Genomic DNA, 25,007 nt, shown 5'->3' with positions numbered 1-25,007 from the left:
GCTTATTTACCTGTCTGTGTGCGTGTGAGAACGCGGATTTCTTGGTGGAAATCTCTACTCCTTATCGGAGCGTTCTCAGAACAAACTGCGTGAATTACCTGCTCACTCGTGCACATCCGCGTTTGAGTCTTCCGTCACGCTACAAGGGGACTTATCTCGAACCTTGCATTTCTTGTCCAGCCTCCGTCCCCTCCCCCTACTCACTAACCTTTTGTCAATATAAAAAACCCCCCCACAAAATACCAAGCAAATAAATGTACAGTCACAATTTATTCAAAACATATAAATATTCCAAATCTTCAGAGACCAACAGAGACTCAGTCAACATAACCATTCACCGTAAAGCTCAGATCTTTTGCACACATACAAAAATTGAGCTAGAAAAAGCATTATGGCAGCCTTGGTTGTGACTTTTGTGTGATTCTCAGATGATTGTGAAAAAATCAATAACATCACTAAATTGTTTGCTGTTGGGTAAAGTCTCCTTATAGCCTATTGAGTATATTTATGGATATATACATGCATGTGTTTATTTATGAATGTCAGCATTGTTCACTCATTTGTAATATTTGCAATGAGCAGATCTCTTAAATCTTAAAACTTCTTTAGTATTAAAATTATGAAAAATAAATTTTCCAGATATGACTGGATCTATTTTGTTCATGCAGCTTACAGTATTTTCAAATAAAATATTGTAAACAATATTATTAGGACACAGAGCTTGGTTGAGTGGATATATTTTATCTCAATATCTCAATAAAATATCAGTCTTGCATTGGTGTGTGTATACATAAGATCTATTTTTATTATTTAAACTGCAAATCATCTAGACTAAAACTACTTGACAGCACCAGTTTCCAATGACACTTGTTAAAGCAGTATCATTTTCTAGCCTATCTTGTGAGGCAAGGCACAATTACGGCTTTGCTATTTTAAGTGCATATCCATAAACTGACAGAAATAATAAAATATATCTTAAATAAAATTAAAAGGGAACTTGTGCACAAGTGTACATAGGGTCCAAATATGTATGTGACTGGATCACTCAAACTAAATAACTAACTAACTAAATAAATAAAGAAGATTAAACCATTTGGATAAGCCGTATGTTAATTCAGTCTTGGCTGAACTGATCACCTGTGACGGATGGTAAGTGTAAACAGGGCCAAAGGGATCTATCTGGTCTTCAGGAAAGTGTAATAGGCCTGTGTCTAAATTCTAGATCTTGTGTACATTCATATATGTATGTTAGGACTCATTGAGTTGTTCAAAGCTCTGTATGAGGTCTGCGTACATGCTGGAGTTCATATATCGAGGGTAGGAGTCTCGCTGCATGAGCGTGTAGATTTGCTGCTGTGCCTCGTCAAATGTGCATGATGAGGGTTCCAGCATGTTCCTGTTGATCACTTCACGCACACGTGAATCCAGACTCACCTATATATATATAAACACAGATTTCTAGATTAAGTAATTATAGATATTATTTATAATTAATTATAGATATATAACTTATTCTGAGACATTGTGGTTTTGTTACAAGAACTAGTAAGCAGACTTGCTGTATTACTTCTACAAGGGCCAGGTGTTACAAACTGCCTAACAATGCAACAAACTATGTAATACATAAAGTATATCAGTACTATTCAATATATTCAATACATCATGGTGCATCATGATATCAAACCACAATTAAAACAGAGCCAAATGTATAAGACAGAGAGAGTGAATCTCTTTCACTCTGCAAATGATAATAATAATAATAATAATAATAATAATAGTAACATATTATTATATGAAAGAAATATATCTGTGGTATTTTTCTCACCCCATCAGCCAGAATTGCATCTCATAGAAGTGGCTCTGACTGCACTGAGAAATTATTTGAAACATGCAGAGCACAAATGGCCACATGCAAAGCATAAAAAACCTGCTGATAGGTCATTTACTCTGTTCAGTGTGGTATTTTAGTTGGTAGTAGGTTTTTCTACTCAACCTAAATCAGCATGTAACTAAAAAGCAAAAACAAAAACAAACAAACAAACAAATAAAAACAATGTGACCTGACGTATAGCCAAGTATGGTAATATATACTGTGGAATTTGTGTTTACACACAGCAGTGAGTAGTGAACACACACAGTCAAAACCATAGACACACACCAGGAGCCATTTTGGCTGCGGCACCCAGGGAGTAATTGACCTATCGGTAAGCCCCTTCCCTCGAACGCAGATGAACCAATGGCAGTCGAGCATCAGTTGCACGGGGAGTGGAATTCTGACATCGTTAGGTTTCAGCGCCATAGAGAAACATTGGAAGATCCAAAGCTTGCATTGGTTTGATTGTGTTTATGCTACAAAAATGGAAAAATGATGTACCTATGGTACTTGTAACACTGATTTCAGGTATCCTGAGATATGCAATAGAATTTATTTTATTACATTTCCTAAACCCAAACAAAACTGAGCAAAATGTCCCTAAGCATTTAACCTCAATCCCAATGAAGGCAAAAACATTCATTTTCTGATTGTCATATACTCATTAAGTTATTTTCATCTGCTAAAGCAGAATGTTAATGTCATCTTGTGCTTCAGCAAGGTATCTCTAGCTAAACCTAGCTAACGATAAAGTTAGTGAGTTCCTGCTAATGTACAAACCTAAATAGCGAACTGTTCTCACATCATGTACAGTGTAGGTCAAAAACATGTTGTTATCCATGATCTTGATGACCGACGACCTCTCCCGCTTATTTATTTGAAAATATTTTATATATCCGTTCCATGGAATATTTAATTCCCACTTGAATGGTGGCCCTTCTGTGTTCAAAACTGCACTTCAAAACATTGTGGGACAAGGTTTTCACACTGACAGCTGCTATTGTGAGCAACTCCGTTTGTTTGTCCAAGGAAGCAACAGTAACTAAGGGGAGCAGGGCTTACCGATAGGTCAATTAGTCAACAGCAGTTTATACACTCCCCACACCTACATATTTCTGCCAGTACTAAGACTCAAAACCTTTGGGTTACAAGTCCGTCTCTCTAACCATTGGGCCACAACAGCCCCACTAACTACGACGTTCAACGTGGTCTCGTTACGAAAACGTACCTGTGGGAACATTTTTGTGAGATGCAAATTACACACCAATAAGTACATATCACTGCAGTTTCCAAGAGAAATTAAAGAAGTGCTAAAAGAGTGTTTGGTTTTGTACCCAGAACAGATGAACGTACATATGGTACGTTTTATGGTAAAGGCTAGATGTTATACAGGTGCAACTGCTGGGTATGGGCACATTAATATAGCATACATTTTTTCACACTGTACAACAATTACTGTTTTTGCCTTATTGTAAAGAGTAGATGTAGACGTTAATAAAACACAATCTAACAGGTAGAAAATTTAGTTTATTGTTAGTTTCCGGCTGCAGCTGTATCAACCACTTTTTATGTGACATTGGTTTTGTCAGCACAGTTCTGACTTGAAATGTCCATTGTGTGGTGCTATAACTCTGATGCTCCATGACGTTTTAAAAAAACATACCATCTGCACTACACCTAGACCTACGTGATAGTATGAAGTAAAGTGAATGTGACGTAAAAATGCAATCACAAGCATGCCATTTTAGCTTGTTTGTTGATCTCTCAGACTTTTCTATCGTGAATCATGTTTTTCACAGGATTTATACCGAAGGATTCCACATCTTAAGTCCAATTCTGTTCCGCCTGAGCTACTGAGCAAGCTTGTGTGACGAGCGTCTCTGGGCTCATCAGCGTCGCCCTGGTAACAGACGACTCACACCTGCACGGGCTCATCACCGCAAATCGGTCACCGCTGCTTTCAAATCAACAGCCCGGCTTTATAAGCCGGCCACGCGCTGAGTGCAGTAGACAACCGTCTCGAGCTGAAGCCACGGCATGCTAACCTTTGTTTTCCTCTCCCGTGGAAAGCAGCGAGTGACCGGTAGCCACACGAGTTCACCTGGATCCCCACTTTCACCGGAGCACAAGAAGGACACTGAACCACACGCCGCACCGACTTCACGCCTTTTTTTCTTCACAGTTTTCACAAGTATTGTTAATAAAATCCACCCTCCGGGGCTGTTCACTCGCATTACCTTGTCGTGTGATTCTTCACCCGTGACATCTGGTGGAGAATGCGGGCATATGTTTGAAGAATCACCGGCAAGTGTTATTGCTCAACCCCACTGACGGTTTTTTTTTTCTGTGTGTCACCAGTTGCAGCGGATACGGTGCGCGCTCTGCCCCGCAATGGAAGTGCAGGACCTGCTCCAGCGTCTCACCGAGGTGAGCATCCGCCAGCAACAAATAGTGGAACATCTGGCCACCCGGCAGGGCAGAACGGAAGAAGAACTCGCGGCCATCCGTATCCAAGCTGCCCAGCATGTTCCACTACCTGATCCTCGTGCGCAAGCCACCCGCCTCTTACCGAAGATGACGGCCCACGATGACGTAGAGGCTTTCCTTCGAGTCTTCGAGAACACGGCCACACGCGAGGGGTGGGCCGCTGAAGAGTGGGCACTGGCGCTGGCACCCCTCCTCACTGGTGAGGCGCAACGCGCCTACTTCTCACTCCCACCAGCCGCTGCAGAAAATTATGCAGAAGTAAAACGAGAAATTCTAGCCCGGCTTGGATTATCGTCTATTTGCGCCGCACAGCAGTTTCACGAGTGGGAGTTTAAACCCCGGGTGCCGGCCCGTGCCCAGGCGGCTGAGCTCGCTCGCATTGCTCAACACTGGCTGCTCGAAGGAGAGCCCACCGCCGCCCAGGTAGTGGAACGGGTGGTCATCGACCGCCTCCTTCGTGCCCTCCCACGGTCCCACCGGCAAGCGGTGGGGATGAAGAACCCGGCGACTATCCTCGAGATGGTGGAGGCGGTCGAACTGGCGGATGCCATCCAACACCGGGAAGCCGGGGACAGAGCGCCGCCGTTTCTCCGGAGGGTGGTCCAGGAGCGATGCTCGCCGAAGGGCACCCAGCGCACAGTCGGCAGGCCGGCGGTTCCCTCACCGCAGGATGAACCTATGCCTACAGCGGAACCATCGGCACCACCGCGCGCTTGGCTGGCGGGCTGCATCGTTCACCAGAGCCCTCCTCCGGCGGCCCCAGAAGCAACTATAAAAATTAATGGAAGACCAGTGAAGGCGATCCTTGACTCCGGCAGTGCGGTCACCCTCGTCCACTCTCGACTGTGTCCGCCCCACCCGGGGAATAAAAGTTTACTCGCTGTCACGTGTGTGCATGGAGACACACGACAGGTCCCCGCTAGACGAGTGACCATCTCCACCGTCCACGGCGCCTGGCCTATCGAGGTCGGATTAGTCCAAGATCTGCCGGTGGCCGTACTGCTGGGAAGAGACTGGCCCGGTTTCGATCGCTTGCTCGCCGCCGTCACCCGGCCCGCCAGCCCACGAGGGAACCGCTGCCACCGCGGGCGGCCTCAAGGACCTCGCCGCCGCCCGGCCCTGCTGGCTTCGGACAGCGGGAGAGATGGTGAGTCCCCCTCCCAATCTACTAATCTCTTTTATGATGTGTTTCAACAGGCGTCGGGAGGGGGCTCATTCGCCAAGGAACAGCGGGAGGACAACCGGCTCAAACACTGCTGGTCACAAGTACGGATCATTGATGGAAAGGACGTCCTCCCACGGCCCCATCCTCTCCCGCACTTCATTGTCCGAAGCGGCCTGCTGTACTGTGTTGCGTCACGGAGGGGGGAGGAGAAAGAACTCCTAGTTGTTCCGCGGAGCAAGACGGAAACCGTTCTGGAGCTTGCCCACTCCCATCCTATGGCAGGTCACTTAGGCGTGACGAATACCATCCAGCGGATCCGGGACCGTTTTCACTGGCCGGGCCTGGACGCTGATGTCAAGGCTTTCTGCCAAGCCTGCCCGACCTGCCAGACTACGGCGCCCAGGACTCCTCCCCCCAGTCCACTTATACCCATGCCCGTTATTTAGGTGCCCTTCGAGCGCATCGGATTAGATCTGGTAGGGCCGTTGCCTAAGTCTGCCCGAGGACATGAACACATCCTGGTCATCGTCGACTATGCCACCCGCTACCCAGAAGCAGTCCCCCTGAGGAAAGCCACAGCGAAAGCCATCGCCCAGGAGCTGTTTCTGTTGGCCAGCCGCGTTGGAATTCCCACGGAGATCCTGACTGACCAGGGAACACCATTCATGTCCCGGCTAATGGCTGATCTCTGCGGGCTGCTGCGGGTGAAGCAGCTCCGAACAACGGTCTACCATCCACAGACGGACGGGCTTGTGGAACGTTTTAACCAGACCTTGAAGCAAATGCTCCGGAGGGTAGCGGCGGAGGATAGACGGGACTGGGACTTAATGATCCCCTGTGATGTGATGTTCGGCATTCGGGAAGTTCCACAAGCCTCGACCGGCTTCACCCCCTTTGAGCTTCTCTTCGGCCGTCAACCCCGGGGCCTCCTTGACGTTGCCAGAGAAGCTTGGGAGCAGCAGCCTGCTCCTCTCCGCACAGTGGTCGAACACGTAAAACAGATGAGGGAACGGATCGACCGGATCATGCCGTTAGTCCGGGAACATCTCAGTAAGGCGCAGCAGGCTCAACAACGCCACTATAACCGGGCAGCCCAACCACGGGAATTCCAACCGGGAGACCGGGTAATGCTCCTGGTCCCTACGTCCACCTGTAAATTCCTCGCATCCTGGCAAGGCCCCTATACAGTGCTAGAAAAAGTCGGGCCGGTCACTTACCGCCTGCACCAGCCCGGAAAAAGACGGAATGAACAGATTTATCACATCAACCTCTTAAAGAAGTGGCACGGGACTCGGGACCAGGTAGCCGCGCTCAGTCTCACCGATCCCGTGGTGATCGACGTAAATCCCCACCTGTCGGCTGCCCAGAAAGCCGAACTGCAGCACCTGGTCAGTCAGTTCCAGGATGTGTTCTCCTCCCGGCCTGGGCAGACCAACGTTGTCCAGCACGATATCAGGACGCCCCCTGGAGTTATCGTCAGGCAACGGCCCTACCGAGTACCAGAGGCTCGTCGGCAGGCCATTGAGGAGGAAGTACAAGAAATGCTGAAGTTAGGGGTAATCGAACCATCCCGCAGCCCCTGGTCCAGCCCCATCGTGATGGTACCAAAGCCGGATGGCACCCTCCGCTTTTGCAACGACTTCCGCCGCCTGAACGAGGTGTCCCAATTCGACGGCTACCCCATGCCTCGGGTCGACGAGCTGCTGGACCGTTTGGGGAGGGCCCGGTATCTCTCGACCCTAGACCTCACAAAAGGTTACTGGCAAGTGCCGCTCACTCCGACTGCCAAAGAAAAGACCGCCTTCTCCACCCCGAACGGACACTGGCAGTACCGGACCCTTCCCTTCGGCCTCCACGGAGCCCCCGCGTCGTTTCAGCGCATGATGGACATCATCCTGCGGCCGCACCAAGCTTATGCGGCCGCTTATCTGGACGACATGGTGGTTCATTCCGAGGCATGGGAGGTTCATCTGGAACGTCTGCGGAGGGTGCTCTCGGAGCTCCGGCGGGCTGGACTAACCGCCAACCCCCGCAAATGCCATCTAGCCCAGTTTGAAGCCAAGTACCTGGGTTTCCAAGTGGGCAGAGGATTAATTCATCCCCAAGAAAGAAAGGTGGAAACCATCCGTACCGCTCCCAAACCAACAACTAAAACCCAGGTACGAGCTTTTTTGGGGTTGGCCGGTTATTATCGCTGCTTTATCCCTAACTTCTCCTCCTTAGCCGCCCCTCTGACAGACCTGACCAGGAAGGGGCAGCCCGAGAAGATATGCTGGACCGCAGCCGCCGAGGAAGCCCTGCAGAGGATCAAAGCGGCTCTCACGTCCTCACCTGTGCTTCGTGCCCCGGACTTCAGCTGCCCCTTCCTGCTGCAAACGGATGCTTCCGACACCGGGCTAGGAGCAGTCTTGTCACAAGTTCAAGGAGGTGAGGAGCATCCGATTATTTACATCAGCAGGAAGCTGTCCCCCGCCGAGAGAAATTATGCAACCGTTGAAAGAGAGGCCCTGGCCATCAAGTGGGCAGTCCTGGAGCTGCGATACTATCTCTTGGGCCGCAAGTTCACCCTGGTGACCGACCACGCCCCCCTTCAGTGGATGGCCAGGGCTAAGGACACCAACGCCAGGGTGACTCGCTGGTTCCTTGCGCTCCAGGACTTCCATTTTGAAGTCCGCCATCGGGCCGGGGTCGCCAACGCTAACGCGGATGGACTCTCTCGGATCTGGACAGCTTATGCAGGTCTGTCAGGGGTCATTCCCCACCCTCCCCTTATCTCACCCCTACTATCTCCATTCGTTTCCAGGGCCAGAACGACGCTTAGGGGGGGGGGGGGAATGTGACGAGCGTCTCTGGGCTCATCAGCGTCGCCCTGGTAACAGACGACTCACACCTGCACGGGCTCATCACCGCAAATCGGTCACCGCTGCTTTCAAATCAACAGCCCGGCTTTATAAGCCGGCCACGCGCTGAGTGCAGTAGACAACCGTCTCGAGCTGAAGCCACGGCATGCTAACCTTTGTTTTCCTCTCCCGTAGAAAGCAGCGAGTGACCGGTAGCCACACGAGTTCACCTGGATCCCCACTTTCACCGGAGCACAAGAAGGACACTGAACCACACGCCGCACCGACTTCACGCCTTTTTCTTCACAGTTTTCACAAGTATTGTTAATAAAATCCACCCTCCGGGGCTGTTCACTCGCATTACCTTGTCGTGTGATTCTTCACCCGTGACACTTGTTACATCTGGAAAGCGTAACATATGGAGCTGTAATCATAACAGTGTATAAAAACGATTATGAGTGCTCAGTTTTACCACCTCTAGTGTTAATTTCTGTTAGAAACTGCAGTAATATGTACTTATTAGAAGGGCTGGGTATCGTTAGAATTTTATCAGAATTTCTGCTTATCGATTCTGATTCTTTTCGATTCCCAGTTTCGATTCCAATGTGAATAAAATATGATATCAAGCATATTTATTCTGCTTGTTTTTTTGCTAAACATTTAGTTGCAGCTGATTGCCATGAACAAAAATCAACAGGCTACATAAAAAGATTCACTTAAGAGCTGTTTGCAAAATAGAGCTGCGTGATTCTGGATAAATTGGCTTTTTTTGTTTTGTTTTGTTTTTTTTTGTTTAATGAAAGTTGTGGTTCTCTTACGATTCTGAAAAAAAAAAAAAAACATTAGACAAATAAACAAAATCACATGTAGGCCTACTTTATAGGTGAATGATTCAGTGATTCACTCAAGATTTACTTGGTTCATTACTGGATGAATCAGTGTTTTTGAATGTATGATCAAAGACAAATACATTATTAACATTCCCCCTTCGCCATCTACTGGCATAACAATGTAATCAATAAATCTTTAACATTATTTGGAATGTCAAATTAACTTTCAAAAGGATGATTTACTCTATTTTGATCTCTACTGTACATATCAGAGTTTATATCCAGACAATAAACTTTTATCCCAGTACTTCTGTGATTATTTAAATGTTTGTAACACAGAAATAATGAACTGTGTGGTTGAAAATACTGTGAAACGGTTCATATACATCATTCACATAGCTTACATGACAGTGGATCTCTTTAGGTCAACGGCAGCACGCAGATTTGAATGTTCAAATCACACTAGTACGATCGTATGCTGCACAAGAAAGGTTGAGGAATCAAACAGATGAATTATTGTAATTTAGGAATAGAATCATGTTGGTATTTGAATCATGTTTGTGATCTTTAACAATCTGTTAAATTAAAATGCTTTGTCATATTGGTGGTGACACCTCTATTGCAAAGCGTTTCGCTTATCACACATATTACACCTTGTTTTTTCGACTTCTGATTGCAAGTGTAGCCATTCTCTGGAGCGCTATGCGCTTAGATTAGTGAGCAAGGTCCTGGCAGATCGCTAGGTGGGGTCCTCACAGATAAAACAAAAAACAAAAAAAAGAAGCGCACATAGAAATCGATAGGCGGAATTGAAAATTTAATTTTACAGTAAGTATCTGATTCCTGACCTTAAGTATCTGATTCTGGAATCGTAATCGATTTTTGATACCCAACCCTACTTATTAGTATGTATTCCGCGTCTCGGGAAAAGTTCCCACAGGTACGTTTTTGCCACGAGACCAGGTTGACTAAGTTTCTTATGATTCTGAATCATGATCTGATGCTATGAAAATACCTCCCAGTTGTGAGAATTGTCTGAAGTCTGTATAGAATCACACAAATTCATTGGCTGTCAATGCTTAAGAATACACAATGTCAAATCATTTTTGTTTCTGCTCTTCAGCAGTCATTATCCTGTGAGACCATGTTTCTTTTCTCCATCATCATCAACTCACATATAAGTAAGAGTTTTCCCTTGTAAATGTCGGTGTAGTACTTCCTCTGTCACTTTAGTCCTAAGAACCTTAGCTGAAGCCTTGAGGTTCTGACCAGAGACATGTGGAAATTATTAGAGGAGCTATACATTCTTGATTCTTCAATTGTGTCCTAACAGGTGAGTTCTATCTCTTTTGCTACGATCTTTAAAGAAAGAGTGTGCTCAAGCCCTGTGGGAATGAGACTGTATCAGCACCAGTGCCTACCTTGGGTACTAAATGTGGGCCATGAGCACACTCTTTACTAATCATTGCTACTAGGAAGTGCCATTATTCCTATTATTCATATGTTCCAAATGTATTAACATTATTGTATTAACTGTAGATCATTCCCAGAAATTATGAGAATGCAGGAAAAAAATTAATTAATCAAATTATCCATGCATTCTCTATATCATTTTCTCCTATGTAGGGTCATTGAAGTACTGGAGTGCCAATTCCAAAATCTTGGGCTGAAAGCAGGGAAACATTCTTGTGAAGATGTCTATCACAGGTTGGGAAGTTTGTGTTTTTTTTTTTTTTTTTTTTTTTGCTTTTGGGGAAAACCAGATTTCCTGGAGTAAACCCCTGTCAAAATAGAAACAAACCAAGGACATTCTTTATGTGAGGTAATAGTGCCTACCCACAAAATTTCCCCTTTCTCAAAATGCGTTATCAGGTTTTTTCTCTCTTCCTAGGAAAGACAGCAGACTGCACTCTATTTTGGGTCTGAGATGGAATTTTTTACAATTTTACAATTTCAGAATGCTTACTCCAAAAACGTATTTTTTTAGCAAATTTAGCCAGAGAACTAGTTTATAATACACTTATTTCTATTAAGATTGCGCAGAGGCACAGAGAATATGTAAAACTTTCCATCAGGAAGATGCATATAATTTTAGAGCCCTTGATGTCCATATTTCCTTGCCACACTTATTTTTACAAAATGCACAGATGCACTGTCTGAGTCTCCAGTGCATCCAGAGAATTCTGAGGATTAGCTGACAACGCATGCTTTTTAGGACTAGAGTTAACCCTGTTAACCCTCATCTCAATCTCAAGTGTTCTGCCTATGTCTGGCCTTGTTTAAAAAAAGAGCTCAGTCTCTCTGTGCAGTCTTTTCACTGATTGCCAGGGCACTTCAAAACATTATCTCACACTTTCTGAAAGCAATTTCTCCTACAATTTTACCAGCATTTACTAACTAAAAAACTAACAGTAAACAGTAAACAGTCACTTGTAGATAGTAACACACCTCTATGTCTATTTATAGCAAAAGCACTTTGAATTGCAATAATAATAATAATAATAAATGAATTGTTTTCAACCAGGTATAATCTTTTCTTTCATAATATAACTAGCTGGATATTATCAATCCAGTTTTAAAAGCGTACATTCACTGAATCCCTGCATATTACAAAAGCTGATTCCAAATAATCAGGTCTCATTCTGCTGGATCTAGTTGCTACCTTTGACACAATGACTCATCAGATCCTTCTGTCTAGGGCACAATAAATGAAGGATTATTTTGGCAGTCGAGTAATTGGTCAAGTATTCTGATGATTACTTCAGTGATCGAATATTTATTTTTTATTTTTTTGTGAACAACAGACTTTAAAATTACTTAAAATAATTTCATAATCATGACAGCCCTACTTCTGTCCACCTTCTCATGTGTGGGTATCACAGGAGCGAGTGACACCTCATAGTACCATTGTATAGGGAAAAGTGTCCAGACGTGCCAATTTCGAGGGACACGTTTTGGACAGGATTTTTTTATTGCCTAAAATAATAGGGTTTTTGCCGTTTATCAGCCAAAACCTGGTTATTGTAGGCAACATAGAAATCCCAGAATGTGTCCCTGGAAAATGGCGTGTCGGGTCACCCTATAGAAAGGCACAAATACACATCCTGAATGCAGAAACCCTGACAAGACACAGCTGAATACTCTTCTCATTCATGAACACTTAATTGCATCCTACTGAATATATATACATTTTTTGCAGGAAAGATGATGCAAATGTCTGCTTATAAGATGCTGATTATGTCATGATTTTATACACGCTTCAGACAATCTCTTGGTACAGGTTACCACAGTGTTAGATATAGATGCAGCATAATGTTCCCTCATCAGTGCTAACCAAGATGTTTTGAAAAAGAGGTCAACAAACAATAGGTCTATGTACATGATGGCAACAAATACACTTAATATTTCATTCTAAATTCATCATTTAGCTTTGATCACATGGTTGTTTGAGAAATAGAAAGCTACGCACTGATCTTTTAGAATTAAATCTTTTAGAATTGAAAGGTTTGTTGCCAAACATATAACATGCCAGGAACATTAATCACTGCTAAAATTATTCAATCCTAAAATCTTAAAATCTGTTTTTTTTTTTTTTTTTTTTTTTTTTGGCCAGACAGTGTATATTCCCATTTTATCACAGTGTGACAACATTTAAATGCAGTGTGGAACCATGTGGAATCATATACCTCTTTAGGTGACAATACAGAAACGTAGTCCTCATATATTTGTTTCACAGTCTGTTCTACCATGGTTTTGTTGGTCTCTTTCTTTAGATCCTCACAGTTGAGCCAGAACATCAGGTTTTCTTCACTAAACTCAGTCTTAAGAAACTGTCGGAAATGCACACGACCTTGTGCACTTTTAATTAACCGCTCAAATGACTCTCCCCATGCATGTACCTCCTCCAGAGTGAGCTGAGGCCTACAAAAGAGGTAATGTCAGAAAAGTCAGGAAAAACTGCATTTCTGTTTTGTATCTACAGTAATATAATAACTATTGTTACACTAAAGAGAGTGTCAAAAAGTAAATAAAAACAATTTTATTTTTTGAATGCTTAAAATATAATGCAAAACTCTACAGTTTTATATGTAAACAAGTCTTTAAACAGTTGCAAGTAAAAATATCTAATTCCTTGAATTTATAAAAAAAAAAGTAACACACATTAATACATTTTCATGTATTTATTTATTATTATGACTATATTAAAGGGGTTTTCAACTCTGGCCCACGAGATCCATTTTCCTGCACTTTAGCTCCAACCTTGATCAAACTCACCTGTCCGTAACTTTCTAGTAATCCTAAAGAGCTTGATTAACTTGTGCAGGTGTGTTTGATTATGTTAAAGAGGTGTGTGAACTTGCTAGTACGACGTCAGACACTGTAATTTGCTCTGGTCCCCTCTCTGCGTATCGTGGTGACGAGATACATAGCAGACTGTTGTCACTAAATGGCTGGATGTCTAAGTGGTGCCCGCAGAATAACATAGGTTTCATAGACAATTGGACAAGTTTTTGGGGCAGATCTGACCTGTTGAAAAGAGATGGTCTTCATCCCTCCAGGGGTGGTGCCGCTCTTCTCTCTAGTAATATGGCATATAGTCTTAGAGTTTGCACTTGACTAACTGGGGCCCAGGTCAGGAAGCAGACAGACTGGATAATCCGACCGTCTGCTAGCTGCCTCATGTCACCAAAATCAGTTATTTCTCAGCACATAGAGACCCTTTCACCTAGATATCATGCTATAGAGACTGTGTCTGTTCCCCGAGCTAGACAATACAAAAGACGTCCAAACCAATTTAAGAGCAACAATCTAATCAGCGTTCAACAAATAAAAAATGTACATAATACAGAGAAACAAATGATAAAACTTGGCCTTTTGAATATCAGGTCCCTCTCTACAAAAGCACTTTTTGTAAATGATATGATCATTGATCATAACCTAGATGTGCTATGTTTGACAGAAACCTGGCTAAAACCAGATGATTACGTTATCTTAAACGAGTCTACCCCTCATGATTACTGTTATAAACATGAGCCACGTCTAAAAGGTAGGTGGTATAACGAGCACACTCGCGCCCTAAAGAGAGCAGCCTGGAAAATGGAGCGCAGCTGGAGGAAAACAAAATTAGAGGTTTTTCGTACTGCTTGGCGTGAATGTACCCTATCGTATAGAAAAGCGTTAAAATCGGCAAGATCTGATTACTTTTCGACTCTTTTAGAAGATAACAAACATAACCCTAGATATTTATTCAATACAGTGGCTAAGTTAACAAAAAATAAAGAACCAACAGACACTGACTATGCCCATAGGCATAGCAGTAATGACTTTATGAACTACTTTACTTCCAAGATCGATACTATTAGAGACAATTCCACTCATTCTCTACTATAGGTCAGGATGAATTGTATAAACTTGTTAAAGCATCTAAACCAACAACTTGTATGTTAGACCCTATTCCATCTAGACTACTAAAAGACTTGCTTCCAGATCTCATAGATTCTCTGCTAAATATTATTAATTCATCACTGTCATTAGGATATGTCCCCAAAACCTTCAAACTGGCTGCTATTAAGCCTCTCATTAAAAAACCACAACTTGACCCCAACGAATTAATTAATTACAGACCTATCTCGAATCTCCCATTTCTGTCAAAGATATTAGAAAAGGTTGTATCCTCACAATTATCTTCCTTCCTACAGAAAAATGGTATCTGTGAGGATTTCCAGTCAGGTTTTAGACTGTACCATAGTACTGAGACTGCTCTTATTAGAGTTACAAATTATCTACTCTTGTCATCCGATTGTGGTTGTATCTCTCTGTTAGTGCTATTGGATCTTAGTGCTGCGTTCGATACTGTTGACCACAACATTCTCTTGAACAGACTTGAAAATTATGTTGGCATTAGGGGTAGTGCATTGGCATGGTTCAAATCGTACTTATCTGACCGCTATCAATTCGTGGCAGTAAATGAAGAGATATCATATCGATCACAAGTGCAGTATGGAGTACTGCAAGGCTCAGTGCTAGGGCCATTACTTTTTACGCTTTACATGTTGCCCTTGGGAGATATCATCAGGAAATATGGTGTTAGCTTTCACTGTTACGCTGATGATACTCAGCTCTATATTTCTTCGTGGCCCGGCGAAACATACCAATTTGAACGGATTGTGTAGCTGAGTTGAAAAAATTGGATGACAAGTAATTTCTTACTGCTAAATTCTGAAAAAACAGAGGTGTTAACTATTGGACCTAAAACCTCAGCGTGTAATAACCTAAAACACTGTCTAATACTTCATGGGTGTTCTGTCAGTTCTTCATCATCAGTTAGGAACCTAGGTGTGCTATTTGATGGCAGTCTTTCCTTTGAAAACCACATCTCTAGTATTTGCAAAACTGCATTTTTCCATCTCAAAAATATATCTAAATTACGACCTATGCTCTCAATGTCAAATGCTGAAACATTAATTCATGCATTTATGACCTCAAGATTAGATTATTGTAATGCTTTATTGGGTGGTTGTTCTGCTCGCTTAATAAACAAACTCCAGCTGGTCCAAAATGCAGCAGCTAGAGTTTTTACTAGAACCAGAAAGTACGATCATATTAGCCCGGTTCTGTCAACACTGCACTGGCTCCCTATTAAACATTGTATAGATTTTAAAATCTTGCTAATTACTTATAAAGCCCTGAATGGTTTAGCTCTTCAGTACCTGAGCGAGCTCTTATCGCATTATAGTCCCTCACGTTTGCTGCGTCCTCAAAACTCTGGCAATTTGATAATACCTAGAATATCAAAATCAACCGCGGGCGGCTGATCATTTCCTTATTTAGCACCCAAACTTTGGAACAATCTACCCAACACTGTTCGGGACGCAGACACACTCTGTCAGTTTAAATCTGACTTAAATAAAGACCCATCTCTTTAACCTGGCTAACACATAACACATTAACACATTTCTATAATTCAAATCCGTTAAAGGATTGTTAGGCTGCACTAATTAGGTCAACCGGAACCGGGAACATTTCCCATAACACCCGATGTACTCAGTGCATCGTCAGAAGAATGGCATCTACGCTAATATTAGTCTGTTTCTTTCTTATTCCGAGGTCACCTTAACCACCAGATCCAGTCCGTATCCAGATCAGATGGTCACTGCAGTCCTCCGGATCCAGTCCATACTCAGCCCAGACGGTGGATCAGTACCTAGAGACGACCTCTACAGCCCTGAATGTCAGCAGAGACCACATTGACTAGATGAGCCCCAGAGACGGATCCCCAGTGAAGACCTTGTCACCTAGACGGCTGTCGGCACAGAACCACAGGACCTGGTGAGTCCTCTGTGTCTGGCCAGAGGAGAACTGGCCCCCCGACTGAGCCTGGTTTCTCCCAAGGTTTTTTTCTCCATTTGTCACCGATGGAGTTTTGGTTCCTTGCCGCTGTCGCCTCTGGCTTGCTTAGTTGGGGACACTTTATCTTCAATTTATCTTCACACAATATTGTATTTTATTTTATTGTATTTGATTAACTACCTTTACCTGAAAATTGAGTGTTTACTGTTGCCCTTGGCATTGTTAATGTACTATTTCCTATTTAATACTGTACAGCCGCCTTGTCACAATTCTGTATTGTTAAAGGCGGTATATAAATAAAGGTGATTTGATTTGATTTGATTTGATTAGGGTTGGAGCTGAACTGTACCGAAAAATGGATCTCGCTGACCAGAGTTGAGAACCCCTGCTATATTTTATGACTTTATATATGAACCTCAGTTTTTTAATATCAACTTTTCAATATCAAATTTAAAACATAACATATTTAGACATAAGGCTTTAATTTTATAGCGAATTTTGGATTCAAAAATCCAAATATTAAATATGTATTTTATATAAAGTTAAAAAATGGTACAGTGCATTTTCTTGTTTCTGGTAAATTTAAACTTCTGTCTCATTTGATACTTTCATATTTTGAAATTGCTCTTCTGCAATAATCTGCAGATTGTCTTTAAAAAAAAAACAAGAATCCACACAACAGTGGCTTGTATAAAGCACACAATGAAGGAGTAGGAAACAGTGTTATAATCCACAAGGAAAGCACAAGAAATCGAAAACATTTAATACTGACGATACCAGAGCAGGACACAGAGGTAACTATAGGCTTAAATATACGAGGAGTAATCAAGGACAAATGGAATAGGTGTAAAAAATAATTAACAACCAAGGAAAGTAGAGAAAACAGAAAACTAGAGAAAAAATGAAACCATAACAGACTACATGTGACATTACACTCCCCTCATGGAAGTTGCATCCCCACATCAAAGCAAGTCCATTTGAGAAGGTAGGAGCCAGGTGGAGGAGGACCAAGACGGAGACCCAGAGTGCAGCCTGAAAGGTGGCCCAATATGGAGTCAAGGTTGGAAGAATCCGTGATGGGGGCTGGGTTGATGACACCAGGGGGACGACTGACAGAGATGAAGCCATTGGAGTTAGAGACAAAAGTGGAGCCAGAGGGAACGAGGAGCCTGACAGAGCTGGAAGGATGGAGGGTCAATGTGTAACCAGAGAAGCAGAAGAATGTGGCAGAGACTGGTCAACAGCTGACTAAGGTGGGGACAAGGGAGCCTGGTGGAGTACTAGGACAGACAGACCCCCGTGGAGCAGAGCTAAGGAGGATCAAAAGGGTCACAAGGCTGAGGTGGAGTCCAGGGCTTGTAGGCCTGAGGTGGAGCTGGGGGATCCACTTGCCAGGATGGAGCTGGGGACCAGAAGCCCCAAGGTGGATATAATTCTCTGGACAGAGCCACTGAAGATGCAGCAGAGGGGCTGACAGGAGCCAAAGGTGGGGCAGAGGGACTGGCTGGCCGGAAGGTGGGAGTGGGAGGCTGGGTGAAACTCTGACGTATTAGAGCTGGATGTAACCATTGGGCACACATGATTTTCTAAACTAGCCAGAACCAGTGAGGGATGAGAGAAACAGGGAATCATCCTCTTAAACAGTGGTTCTTATTCGCCTACTCTGCACATTTTGCATGCCTCCCTTATTTAACACAGCTGATTCAGATTCAGAGTGTGCCAGATAAGGAAGACATACAAAATGTGCAGAGTGGGGGGTCCCTAGGACCAAGATTAAGAACCATTGCACTGGACTCGATGCTCATGTGGGTTGTTAGATTGAGGACAGATGACAGAAACTAGTGCAACTTACAAAAGAAGCAAAAAACTTTCAGGTTCAAAATGTAGCAATACAAAAACTTGTTCTGGTAGTCTGTTTTGAAACAAGTTCAATTTTTTCAGTTTTTAGCCAGAGTTCACGTTTAGTTTAAACCAACTCTGAGTTTTCGGGTTTAAAAAGGTGGGTTGGTTTTAAGCATGTTTCGTCCCTATGGTAACTTGCACCCTGCAGCAGGTTTTACTCTGGGTTAGAGATTACAAACCCAAACATATATCTGATGCAATACAGCCACTCCCCTATATCTCTTGCTTCAAATTTAAGCAGTTGACAGTGAAAGATTTTTACAGACACAATTGCCTGTCTTTTGCTGCTAATTATTTATTATATTCAGATTATAAGAATTATAATTATTTGTAAGTCAAATAATGTATTCATATAATTATTATATGAACTGACAATTAATATTAAACTTTAATTAAGTTTATTAATTTAAATTAATTTAAATATATGCATAACCTATAAATATATTTTAATATCTAAATCTTTTCAAATTACTGAACTTGTTTTCTTTTGAGCTTTTTTTTTTATTAAATTGAGTTGACTATTTTGCATAATCAGATATTTTCTTTCTGCTAAACTTCTCGACCACTGTCTCAACGGAGGTACCGAAAAGTTCAGAAGGTGAAACCGGCGCATCGAGAAGAAAGCCCTTCTCCCGATATCTGCCAAGTTCACTCACAGATGTCTCTTCATAACCACCATGGCTGCCATAGATCTGCGTATAGCAGTGGAGGCCTTGGTGCAGTTCAGCTACCTTGTCAGGGGAAAGAGCCTGACCTTTATCCAGGTCTTTCAGCAGGTCAGCCTGATAAGCCTGAAGCACCGCCATAGTGTGCAACAAAGCCACAGCCTGACCTGCTGCTGCATATGCCCTACCATTCAAACAAGATGTATCCTGAAGGGGTTTGGATGGCAAGGACGGAACCTTGAGAGGATGTCTCACCTCTACAGAGATAGCTAGCTTGTATCTCTTCTATAGGAAGCAACTTTTCATACCTTCTCATATATCAATAACAAGTTAAGTTTAAGTTGTTATGATTCACATCAATTTATTTAAAACATGAAATTATAAATAAATTCTACAAATAAATTTACATATCACATATTACAACAGGGTGATATCATGGTAATATCTACACTATTAACCCTGTGGGGTTGAAAAACGCCCCGGCGCAGTTTGTGAAATAAGGAGAACAAACAGGGTGTGCAGTCTGCCGCGTTGTTGTTTGTGTTTGTCATTAAGAAATGCGTCACTAAAATAAACTGAAACTCAGCGAATACTCGACACAGAGGCATGAGACATATATCTGTCTATAAGCCTGACATCTGCTTTTAAATTAAGTAAGTCTTATCAAAAACAAATATCATGTGTTAAAGTAATCTGTATGAAACCAACGCCATGTCCAGTCTTTCTCATCAGACCTAATTATTTTTAATTTGATCACGCCCACAAGCTACTTTCACTTTGATATTATAATCATCCACGTGGAGGCACACACGGCGTACCGCTCACATCAACGTAAACAAAGCAGCGAGACTTGATTTCATTGTTCATCTCGGCTACTTGCATCTTGTTACTGGAAGAAGACGTGTTGTGAGGAGTAAGATTTTTACAGTATTTTCCTCACAGGAAGAGAGCGATGCAACAAACTGCGAGATCCACCGAAGGTCCACTGTAAGTCTTTCTTTTATTAGCCTACTTACGTTAGTTGTTGTGTTACTGTGACATAACTTATTAATACTCTGTTCGTGAATAGATGTTTAACGTGCTAAACAATAATAATTAGTTTCTGAGATATAAAATGCCATTTTTTTTAAGAAAGCATAATGAATGCCACATGAAGAGTGCTGTACCAACATCAGATGTTTAACTACACTGATATTTTATAGTAAAACAATTTCCTGGACTACTGATGATGCGTTTTGTTTCTTGAATCCATGGAAAGAAGCAGCAATCACTTAAATATCATGTATAATTTACTTGTTTCACTTGCTGAACAGAACTCAGAAAAAACAAAGTCTGTTCACGTCTCTATGGTTAGATCAGTGTAGTCAATAATGTGCTTTTGACCTTCATGTATGTTTTGATGATACTGTGTTGTAAATAAAATACAAATAGTCTAAAACTCCATTCTTTGAATATCTCATTGTTTCCACCTGAGAGTCACAGTCTCATTGATGGGCCATTAGAGGAGGGCCTTTTGTCTCTCAGGTGTGAATCATTAAATATTCACGGCTGTTGCCACTCCCTTGCATATTCCCTTTCAATCACAAAACATGTCTTAGAAAATTTAAATCAATATTTTGTTTTCTGTAAATGAGTGAATGAGATGATTTTCACATCATCTTGTAGAAAAAAACTCTAGCTTACCACATCCAGTTCTCAAAAGTCTTGTGAACAAATGTTCTGAATCAGTTTATGGCCTTATTTCAGTGACTTAAAAATTTTAGTTTTTCACTAACCACGCATAAACATTGTTTTCTCAAAAGCACAAAGATGTACATTAATGTTGCTTGCATATCATTGTAGCCCAGTTTGTGCTGATTACAATGTAATCAGACTTTAGCCATTAATATATTTTTTTGAGATACTGAAAAAAGCACAAATGTCAGGGCATGTCAAAACTTCTCCAGGGTGCCAAAACACCCTCAGACCCCAGAGGGTTAACTATACATCTGATCAACCTCATAAAAAGTCTCTATGAAGACCAAGAGGCCACAGTCAGAACTGAGTATGGAGATACCCAGTGGTTTAGAGTGGAACGCGGAGTTAGACAAGGATGCGTTCTGTCACCATTCTTGCTCTACCTGTTTGCTAAAGTAATTTTCAGGAATGCCAAGCTTGCTGAGAACAAAGAAGGAATTCGTATTAAAGGACATTAATCTTTTCCATAGTCACCTATGCTTGTGAAAGTTGGACGTTAATGAAACAATGACAACACGGACACTGGCCGAGCTCAATAAACTTGCACAAGATCGATTATAGATAATTGATCCAACAAGCTGCTATGGCTTGAAACACAAGCTGAGGGCATCTAACTAACTAATTGACGCCATTGTTTACATTACACCAGAGCACCTGCAACTACTCATAATGGTAAGGGACGTCAGCTAAACCCTGACATTGACAGTGCTGAAGAGGGGCAGGGCTACATAAGGTCTATAGCAGGGATGTCAAACCCCTGGAGGGCTGCAGCCTGGCAGAGTTTAGTTCCAACCCTGCTCTAACACATATACCATGTAGTTTTTATATAAGCCTAAATTACTTGATTAGCTGGATCAGGTGTGTTTAATTAGGGCTGAATCTAAACTGTGCAGGGCTGTGGCCCTCCAGGAGCTGAGTTTGACATCCCTGGTCCAACAAGTCCAACATCTTATCACTTCTGGATCTTGTGATAAAACTAACTTTGTATTTTCTCCTGAGACTTACCCAACTTTCATTGACCAACAACTTGAGCTTCATAAAGTCAATGAAAACTACTTACAAAGTCAATAGAATCCTCTAAAGCAGGGGTGCCCAACCCTGTTCCTGGAGATCGACTTTCCTGCAGAGTTTAGTTCCAACCCAATCAAACACACCTGTCTGTAATTATCAAGTGCTCCTTGAGATCCTAATTAGCTGGTTCAGGTGTGTTTGGTCACGGTTAGAGCTGAACTCTGCAGGAAAGTCGATCTCCAGGACCAGGGTTGAGCACCCCTGCTCTAAAGGGTCAGATGTTTTTTCATTCATGGGCTAAGACAGCAAAGGGTCCCCTTTATTTTGAGTTATCCAAATACCAAAACCAGATACAAAACTGATACATTACTGTACTGTCCTGCTTTAGATCGAAGTAAAAGACCAGCACAAATAGATTATTAGATGTTCAAAAGGAGTTTTAATTTATCATAGATTTCGATACCCCCATATAACCAGCGACACCCTAATGTGATAACTGCAGGACGGCCTGGCGATTATTAAGAGGGACCACAGTTTGGACCCTTGGGTCAAATGAAAATTCAAAACCTACTGACTGTTTTCTATAGATCAATCCATCTCTAAGAAAGTAAAGGGTAGATGAATCCCTGGCCGTTTGTTAAACAGAAGGCTGCATCCTCCGGAGGTTGCATTTGTAGCCTGCATACGTCATTAAGAATATCTAATTTTATGATATTAACAGTTATAAATTTGACCATTATTCTTAGTGAAGCGTAAAAGTGTTGTAATATGCTTTTGACTCGCTAATGCAGGGATGGCGAACTCCGGTCCTGGAGAGCCGCAGCCCTGCAGAGTTCAGCTCCAACCCTAATTAAAACTCACCTGCCTATTGCTTTCTAGTAACCCTTTAGACCTTGATTAGCTTGTTCAGGTGCGTTTGATTAGGGTTGAAGCAAAACTATGCAGGGCTGCGGCTCTCCAGGACCAACATTCGCCACCCCTGTGCTAATGCAATGCTCAATTAACTGAAATAAACCAGGCGTTATGATGTATGCACAACACAAAAGAGGAGGCAGACACCAGCGACAAAAATAAGTATGGGGGAAAAATAACAATTATTATTAACATAAATTAACAATATTATTAACAAAATAATAACCATTACACTCATTTAATGCTATGTGATACAGGAACGTGTGAACAAAAGAATTATAAATTAAAAGTTGCTCCAGGAATCATTAAACTCCCACAGTCCGCCACCAATTGGAAAGTACGACAGACATGTTGATTGCTCAGTGTGGCAAGCAGGGTGGGGCCAAAAGCTATGGGAACAGATTGAGGCTGGTGGCATGAGTGGTGGAACTCTAGATGAATGTAAGCAGGAGTGATGACGAAGCACAGAAAGAGTGTGTCAGTCAGCTATGAGGCAGCTGCCATTCGTTTCGTTTTTTTTTTTTTTTTTTACATTTGCAATCCAAAGTTTACGATTACTGTAAACCAGTTTTTGTCTCCTTCTTCCCACATCTTACAAACCTCAATACATTGGTGCTAAAATCCTAGGAGGTAAGGGGGACACACTGTCTCACTGCTAAAGGGAGATTCTGTTAACCAGGATAACGGGTTGGCAGTGAATGTTGTCCATGGCTGCTCATTGCGCTGGTGGTGGAATGACTTTCCAGGAGGGACAGACTACCTTCCACCAGATCGTGAAAGGGTGGCTGCTGTCTGCAAGGAGATGGAGGAGTAAGGGTCTGATGTTCACAAAAAGGCAAGGTCTACAGCTGTCTGCCATTACAGGGAGGAGTAGGGAGAGCAAGGGAAAGGGGGCTCGCTGCTGAGCTGTCATTGTCCACAAGGAAGGTGGAGGCGTGAAGCTGTCCATAGAGGGCTGTCCAGCACAGGACGCCCCCAAGCCTGCAAGGGGTGGTGGGAGTATGTGGCAAGCAGGGCGGGCAGTATGAACAGAGTGAGACCAGTTGTGCAGTTGTTAATGGCTAATGGTCCCAAGTTCCATGGAGGAGCTCCAGAATGATGAAAGTATTCTTCACATTGGACATTTTATGTTTTGTGTGTGGGGCAGTCAGGGATTAGGGGGCTGCCACTTGTTGTGTATGTATATTTCAATTTGTGAGTTAAAATTTACGTTTACTTTAAACCTGTTCCCACCTTCTTCTTCCTAAACTTTGTTAGGAAGAAGAAGGTGGGAACATAACTACCTTGTTATACTTAGTGTAGCAGGTGATTCATTCATATTCACAACAAAAACAGAATGAATAAATTATAGATGTGTGAATGTGGCAGTTTTTAGACTATTACTGTATAGCTTGATTTAAAAAAAAAACACTCTGTGGTTCACACAATAGAGGAAAACAGATTGGCTTTGTTTTCACTTCTAAGGAAAATGCTTAGTAAATCTGTAGAAACGCTAAATTTTACTGAAGTATAATAATCAGTGAAGGAGTGTGAACAAATCATTTTGGTAAACAAATTCAAGAGAAAAAAAATACATATATGTATATATATAAAGTTTTTGTTTTAAATTTAATGATTAGAGCTTACAGCTCATGAAAGTCCAAAAACCAGTATCTCAAAATATTAGAATATTTACATTTGAGTTTCATTAAATGTCATTCCCTACAGTATAAATTCCAGGTATCTATTGTTCTTTGAAACCACAATAATGGGGAAGACTGCTGACATGGCAATGGTCCAGAAGACAATCATTGACACCCTCCACAAAGAGGATAAGTCACAGAAGGTCATTACTAAAAGGGGTGGCTATTTACAGAGTGCTGTATCAAAGCATATTAAATGCAATGTTGACTGGAAGGATGAAATTGGGTAGGAAAAGGTGCACAAGCAACAGGGATAACCCACAAGCTTGAGAAAACTGTCAAGCAAAGCCGATTCAAACACTTGGGAGAGCTTCACAAGGAGTGAAATGAAGCTGGAGTAAGCACATCAAGTGTCACCACACTCAGACGACTTCAGGAAAAGGGCTACCAAGGCACTTCTGGGCTAAGGAGAACTGGACTGTTGCTCAGTGGTCCTAAGTCCTCTTTTCAGATAAAAGTAAATTTTGCATTTCATATTGAAATCATGATGCCAGAGTCTGGAGGAAGACTGGAGAGGCACAGAATCCAAGCTGCTTGAAGTCCGGTGTGAAGT

At 42.4% G+C, this 25,007-nt stretch overlaps 1 protein-coding gene across 1 annotated transcript in view; it reads right to left on the bottom strand.

The window, feature by feature from the left end:
* Positions 1-251: 251 nt before the first annotated feature.
* The window catches only part of LOC127168851 (regulator of G-protein signaling 20), a 40,958-nt gene continuing 16,202 nt past the window's right edge, over positions 252-25,007 (bottom strand). Inside the window, exons 4-5 of the mRNA XM_051115945.1 lie at positions 12,882-13,116; positions 252-1,434 (exon numbers count right to left, since the gene is read on the bottom strand). Coding sequence (XP_050971902.1) covers positions 1,249-1,434; positions 12,882-13,116 — 421 coding nt within the window. The 3' untranslated portion in view covers positions 252-1,248. The remainder of the gene's footprint in view (positions 1,435-12,881; positions 13,117-25,007) is intronic.

Source organism: Labeo rohita, chromosome 7, assembly GCF_022985175.1.
Source record: "Labeo rohita strain BAU-BD-2019 chromosome 7, IGBB_LRoh.1.0, whole genome shotgun sequence".
In the NCBI taxonomy this organism is placed as follows: domain Eukaryota; kingdom Metazoa; phylum Chordata; class Actinopteri; order Cypriniformes; family Cyprinidae; genus Labeo; species Labeo rohita.
Note: the sequence above shows the minus strand (reverse complement) of the source record. Positions and strands in the feature narration are given on the sequence as shown.